A 7236-nucleotide genomic window follows, 5' to 3' on the forward strand; every position below is an offset into this window, starting at 1 on the left:
TTAAATACGCGACAAAATAAATATTCAAGATCGAGGTTATGCGGGTGGTATAGGAACCTGGGACATTCAATACCTTTATGTCCACATTGAAGGGATGATACAAGTGCAACATATCGTTAACACCAATTTTATTATAATCTGGTATCTACGTATAGTCTTGATTTAAAATTTTGAATTGATAACAAATACCAACTACAATGAAAAAATGATATTCATTTAAAAACACAATAATATACATCATTGATAAAATATAAACATTTTATATTTATTTAAATGTTAACAAGACGAGCACAATGATAAAGTAAATCAGTGCAAATGCCAATCAAAATATGTGCCACATAGGGGTGGGCAACGGTTGTGCGCCAAAATTCCTTCTTGGTTCAACCTCTGGTTAGGGTACTGGCCTCGACCTCTTATCTTTTTCGCCTTCTGTTGATCGTGATGGGTTGCTCCTTGGTTGCCATAGTGCATTTTCTGGTCTAGGAATAAGTGATTGAAAAGATAAACCACCTTGGTAGAACAATGATCCTGGAGGTGTTTGTGACATAAACGACATATGAGTACAACTATGTTGTGTCCTATACACCGATGGCATAGTGACTGGAATTTTGGTCGGTGCCTGATACATAGACGGCCTATACTTGTAACACCCCTACCCATATTCAACGCCAGAATAGGGTTACGGAGCATTACTTATAACACATTTTAAATATACATTTCACATAAAATTAATCAAATCATTTACATTCCATTCACAACCAAACATTTTGTCCCTAATACGAGCTCACAAGGCCCTAAAGATACATTGAGAGTAGTTTGAGACTAAACTGATAACTTTGGAAACTTTTTGAACACTTAGAAAATTTTCTCAAAAACAGGGGACACATGCCCATGTAGCCCGGTCGTGTCTCTCACACGGTTGAAGACACGCCCGTGTCGCAGGCCGTGTGGACATTCGAAATGGAAGCACATGGCAATGTCCCAGGCCGTGTCCGACCCCGTGTAACTCTCTGACTTGAGTCACACGGGCAACCACACGCCCGTGTGCCCTAAAATTGGCCATACACACCTGTGTGCCAGGCCGTGTGCTAAGCCGTGCCAAACCTGTAGGGTATACTGACTTATGTCACACGGCCAAGTCATACACCTGTGTGTGAGGCCGTGTAGAGCATACTAACTTGATTTTAATTTCAACACCAGGGGACACACAACCGTGTAACATAACCATGTGTCACACACGGCTGAGACACACGCCCATGTCTCTGTCGTGTGGACAAAAATAGGCTATTTACCAAGTCATTTTGCCACCTAAACTTATGCACATCTATACCAAAATCAAATGGCACAAACATAGCATAAAATAAGTATTCAATCATCCTCAATCAAGCATCATTTTACCATTTCAATACCACCAATATACAAGACATAATATCCCAATATGCCATCCAATTTATACCAAATTTCTCTTACCCAAACATCAAAAATGACCAAACTCATATATGCATTGTTTAGCCTAATTTCACAAGCATACGAATATCCAGAACTCAACCATTTAACACTTATAATACCTATTATCACCAAGCATCACACAATCATCATCCAACACATTTCACTAAAACATATACACATTTATATATACATGATTCAAACATACCAAAATAACCCAAAATAAGTCATCACTCATGGCTATATATATACAAACCAAAATATAAACTTTTACAACCCAATTCAAATAGCCAAAATCATTTTCAACTCATAACCAAAATGACTCAAAATACCTATACATGCCATATAACCAAAACATAAGTTCAAAAGTACCAAATTGATAGTTGGATAGTGTGATGTAATCCCCGACGATCCCCGAATTTGAGTTAGCTTTAAAGTCACTATAAAACATGGAAAAATAAACAAAGTAAGCTTTATAGCTTAGTAAGCTTGTATGAAATAAACTCAATCTTAAAATGATTATATAAATTATCAATTTGAACATATCAACATGTAATTAATTTAACTAACAAACCTTTCACATTTTCAATCATAATCTTATATATGAACTTCACAACTTCTTCGATTTAAGTTTATACAGTTCATGTACATACCTGTACCATCTTGTATCAATTTCATACACAACCACGTCCTTTATTTACCCGTTGAACCATTCGGAATACTATCGGATACATGAGAAACTCGCACCAAAGTGCCAATATCATGGCCTGAAACCAACTCAATCTCATAACACATATACTGCTCACACTAGAGCTATCAACATGCCTGCTCACACAAGCTGTGGGTCAAGACGTAGCTACACGGTGTTGCTCACACAAGCTGTTAAGTAACCGCAACATATGCCGGTATACTCAGCCACCGGTAGGACATACAGAACCAGCACTCGGATCACATAATCACAATAATCCCTAATGACCACTTCAGCAAAACTGACTTTTAGCAGCGTTTTTTTAAGCCTTTAGCGGCGCTTTTACAAGCGCCACAAAAAACGCCGCTATAGATGGCGCCACAAAAGTTTGCGGCATTTTTTTTTTAAAAACGCTGCTAAAGGTCATGGCCTTTAGCGGCGCTTTTCCCACAAACGCCGTTAAAGGTCATGAAATTTAAAAAAAAATATTATAAAATATTATAAAGGTCATGAAAAATTAAAATTCATTATCAAAATATTGAGGAGAATAATATCCATGATATAAATATAAAAATTTTCTATTAAAATTCATTATCAAATTAAATTTTGTATGAAAATTTTAACTTTAAAACTAAATATAAAATTTGATGAATTCAAATTTAGAATTTAAAATAATAAATTAATAACAAAACTTAGAACTCAAGTTATTAAATATTAAAATAAAAATAAAAATATAGAATCAAAACTAAAATAAATAATAAAAATTAGATTAAATATAAAGATATAAATAAAATACAGCAAGTCTTTTACTAACAGCAAGTCCAAATACAGCATCTTGTTTATTAATAAAAACAACAAAACATCTAAATTGTTTATAGATATCCATGATACATCATGCATGACCGACACATCACCTACTTAACCACCAATCAAATACACAATCAGAGATTCTAAATTTCCACTCCTCACTAAATTCAAAGTATACATCATTAGACACAATTTGTCCAGTCTGATTTGAGATGGACTGATAAAGAAGAGCTTCGGCTCAATATAGAACTAGGTACAATCCTGAACCAAGATGGCATATTATATGACATTCTTTTACTCTCTATCCTTCTTGTTGATATCAGAAAACACATGCTATCAGAACATCAAATTTGAAGTGGACCAAATTTCCAGTTTTTCATGTCAAACGTTGAGTGCATACCAACCATGATTGATAGACAACAAGGATCTAGATAACCAAGGACCATTAGACCTACTAGACTACCAGCAAGGCAGCCAATGAGTTGTCAATATATCCAGCCATCAACCATGTTTGACACAGATCCAAAATTCTTGCCAGTATCAAGCTGTCATAGAATTACTCAGCCAAGCATCTCAAGTCTGAGCATCATAGATTAAAACCAATTATTGTAATCATGTCATCGCTTTATACACCAATGAAAGAGGACATTAATAATAAAAACTATGAGGCTGAAAGAAGGGAAGATGGTACAGGAGAGGAAACAGACCAAACTAATCAAATTTAGAACCAAACAACCAGATAACTGGCCTTTAAGAATCAATGACGGCATGCAGCCTTAGCTTCAATCCTTTAATATTGTTCTAAAGAACGTCGAAACCCCAAAACACTAATGAAAAGAGAATATTCAATTGGGGAGTTTGAAGGTGACTAATAACTTGAAATGACCTTCATATAGTCCCCCAAGTACCTCTAGAATAAAAGAAAACATAAAAGCAAAAAAAAATATATATAACCTTGAAGCTCACACCTCGCAAGATGTGCTTTTCTCCAAATGATTTGTACACATTTCGGCATTCAATGAGAACATCAGAATCATCTTCATGCTTCACTTCCTTGCTCCAATTCCCAGATTTAGATGATTCCTACAAACATATCCATGCAAATCACCATGGTGAGACTAGAAAACTATATATATATATATATATCTAAAATCAAGTCTTTAAGGTCCTAAGGCTATTTTACTTGAAATAAAAAATATATATAATATATGTTAGAAAAGATATTGCGATTTAGTTATTTGTTCCTTTGTAATATACTGGTTAGGCTTTCTAGTTTATCTGAATAAAGGTCGAGTGATCGGCATAAAATGGGAATCAAAGCAACTGCAGTGAAGGTCCATATCAATTCATATAATAATAATAAAGAGAATTTAGGAGCAAAAATGTAAAAAAAAGAATGTTAATAGCAATGATGTGAATGACAATTAACATAATAGATAAATGGCAATACTGATGAAATACACTGAACAGCTGTAAAGTCCTGCTCTGGCCTGCATAACATAGATAGGTTCAACATAAAACCTGCAAGATAAAAAACAAAAGTAAGGAAAAAGAATCTAACAAAAATATGTATATGAAGTCAAAAATTGCAGTGAAGGTCCATATCAATTCATCATAATACATAATAATAAAGAGAATTTAGGAGCAAAAATGTAAAAAGTGTTTATGAGCAGAAGAATGCTTACATTTAAGGCAATGATGTGAAGTGACAAATGTAAGGCAGTAGATAGTAGATAAAATCTTTGGTTGCAATTACTGATTGAAAATACACTTGAACAGCTTGTAAAGTCCTTGCTCTTGGCCTCTGCATAACATATAGAATAGGTTCAACAATAAAAACCTGCAAGATAAAAAACAAAAGTAAGGAAAAAGAATCTAACAAAAATATGTATATGAAGTCAAAATGGCCCAAGTTACAAGACTAGCAACTGGCTAAATATTACATCTTATAAATTTAATTATACATTAACAGCCAATCAGCTCCTCGACAAGGTGGTCTCTATGAATTTATGATTGAGTTCAATGAAGGAAATAACACCTTAATAAGGAAGATCAAATAGAAAAATTATCCAATTTTTATGTTATTTATTACAAGTTTAGTTTCTTTCCATAACCTCAATTTCAGAAGCAACGGTTTTTTACCTGCACTGCGCTAGAGCTTCACCATTTGCACCATTAATCCATTTATCCTGCATTATGCACCATTTTTCCTGTAATACAGTAAGTACATAAAAAACACATCATGGAACAACAAGACAATATAACCCTCAATCACCTTTTCTTTCTTTGACAGCTTGAAAGCCATTGAAACGAGTTACAGCATCAGAAATAAATAGTGCAGGCCATGCAGTAACAACAAAGTTCAATGACCATGAACAATACTATTTCAAAGAAAAAGTATCACATGAATCTGTCTATCAGAAATAAATATTTATATCCTTTTTCCCTTTGAATAAACTGATAGTCAATAGAGAAAGGGAAAGAAGCTGACAATTTCACTAGGTTGGACATGTTGCCATAAGAAGCCGGAATCTCTGTTCCACCAAAATTGCTATTATCAAGTTGGCTGCAATACAAACAAATACTAGTATGAGATGTAATCAAAATTCCATCCAATTCAAGATATTAACTAACGGTAAACTTACAGTATTCTCAATTTAGGCATCTGTGAAAACTCTGGTGGTAGATTCCCCATTAAGTTATTGTTGTCCAGCAGACTGCACATCCATCATGGATATAAGCTATATTAAGGTGATTCATCCATAACAGCCCGGAATTTGTGACAATGGAATTAGTACTGAGCTTACAAATGTATAAGTGCAGGCATGCTGCTGAGCTCTGACGGAATCTGCCCACTGATTGAGTTGTTGTTCATGTGACTGCAGTTAACAAAATGCATAGAAAATTTATTATATTAATGCATTACTTCATAACATAAAAATCATTTAAATTTAATTTAGTAGTATTATTTACTCACAAGTGCCTGCAGCTGATGAGGTTGACAAAAGATTTGGGCAGTGAACCTGTTATCTTATTCAAATCCACCTGAAACATCAACAAGTTAGGAAGAAAACTGAGCTCGTCGGCCAAAGGTCCTGAAAGCTGATTCCCACTTAAAAGCCTGCAACCATGATCACTAATCTTATAAGGTTTCTGCATTCATTTACTTGAAACTTGCTTTTGTTAGCTTCTGAATATGAGTTTGCTTACAGGAACTTCAATGATTTTATATTGCCTATCTCCTTAGGTATACTTCCTGTAATATTGTGATTCCACATAAAATTCCTGCACCAAGTAAGGAGTCATTGATGGTAAGGCAAGAATTTGGTGAACTTGAGTAAATATCTGAAGTCTCCAAAACATTGGCACCACTTACAGTACAGTCAAATTAGATAGCTGGCCAAGTTCAGGAGCAAGCTTTCCAGTAAGATTCAAGTTTAGCATCCGCCTGCCCAAAACATTACAACGTATCACTCATTTTAAACAAAATAATGATGGCAACCAATGAATACATGAAAATACATACAGTTCTTGAATATGCAAAAAGCCATCAGGTTGAGGCATGGTGCAGATTACTCCGGTCCAGTTCGAAACGCAAGGATCTCCTTTTCTCCAGTTCCTTAGATTTTTCTTGGATCTTTGAGCTTACGCCGAATAGCTTGCAGTGCGTCAACTGGAAAATTCAACACAGGCATTTCGAAACTGGTTTAACAATGCAATATGATGAAGTAACAAAGAATATATTATAAACCAAACAAAATCAACCTCACCCTCGTGATCATCTCCGATGCCATTAGCAGAATTTTCCTACAAATTATGATTGTCAAAATAAAAAGGGGGTTAAAGTAGCTAAGTCAAGCAAATTATTACTCGAAATAAAAGAAATAACCTTGAACTTCGTTTACCTGTTTTTGTTGTAGGCTTTCATTTGTTTTCATACTCAACCTTCCTTTGTCCAGATTTGACCTCATAAGGGGCTTTTCCTTTATAAATACAAGCATTAAAATCATAATGATAATGCATATGCATAAATTCAGAACAGTAAGCCACACAGAATTTCTGTCATTCAAAAATCAATGCCTATCGAAAACTAGAACACATTGCTATCCATATAAAAAGATTTCCAGCACTTACTTCCTCAGACATGGATTTCCACATCTCTTCCGCAGCTTTACCAACCTCCAAGCAAAGAAGTTCAAAGAAACAACCCCCAAAGTCATTTACAAAACATATATCCAATATCATGCTCAAAGGGGTACTAATTCACTTACAGCTGATACAGCCTTCACATTAGG

General features: G+C 34.6%; 1 protein-coding gene across 12 annotated transcripts; it reads right to left on the reverse strand.

Moving 5' to 3' along the window:
- Positions 1-215: 215 nt before the first annotated feature.
- LOC121203460 (probable LRR receptor-like serine/threonine-protein kinase At5g37450) lies at positions 216-6919 on the reverse strand. 12 transcript variants are annotated; one of them, XM_041081447.1, is made up of 13 exons: positions 6847-6919; positions 6712-6748; positions 6468-6614; positions 6318-6389; positions 6152-6226; positions 5919-6062; positions 5749-5820; positions 5587-5658; positions 5433-5507; positions 5084-5151; positions 4627-4745; positions 3896-4024; positions 1660-1886 (listed from the first exon to the last, which is right to left on the reverse strand). In XM_041081447.1, the coding sequence occupies exons 3-10, from the start codon at positions 6503-6505 to the stop codon at positions 5136-5138; spliced, it is 564 nt and encodes a 187-aa protein (XP_040937381.1). In that variant the 5' UTR covers positions 6506-6614; positions 6712-6748; positions 6847-6919; the 3' UTR covers positions 1660-1886; positions 3896-4024; positions 4627-4745; positions 5084-5135. The 12 variants fall into 12 exon arrangements, with proteins under 12 accessions (XP_040937379.1, XP_040937377.1, XP_040937381.1 ...); XM_041081445.1 differs by lacking the exons at positions 6712-6748; positions 6847-6919 and adding an exon at positions 216-528 and having other exon boundaries at positions 1819-1886; positions 3910-4024; positions 5084-5130; positions 5217-5507; positions 6468-6633; XM_041081443.1 differs by lacking the exons at positions 6712-6748; positions 6847-6919 and adding an exon at positions 216-528 and having other exon boundaries at positions 1819-1886; positions 5084-5130; positions 5217-5507; positions 6468-6633.
- Between the last annotated feature and the right edge of the window lie 317 nt (positions 6920-7236).

This window comes from Gossypium hirsutum, chromosome A11, assembly GCF_007990345.1.
Source record: "Gossypium hirsutum isolate 1008001.06 chromosome A11, Gossypium_hirsutum_v2.1, whole genome shotgun sequence".
Taxonomy (NCBI): Eukaryota; Viridiplantae; Streptophyta; class Magnoliopsida; order Malvales; family Malvaceae; genus Gossypium; species Gossypium hirsutum.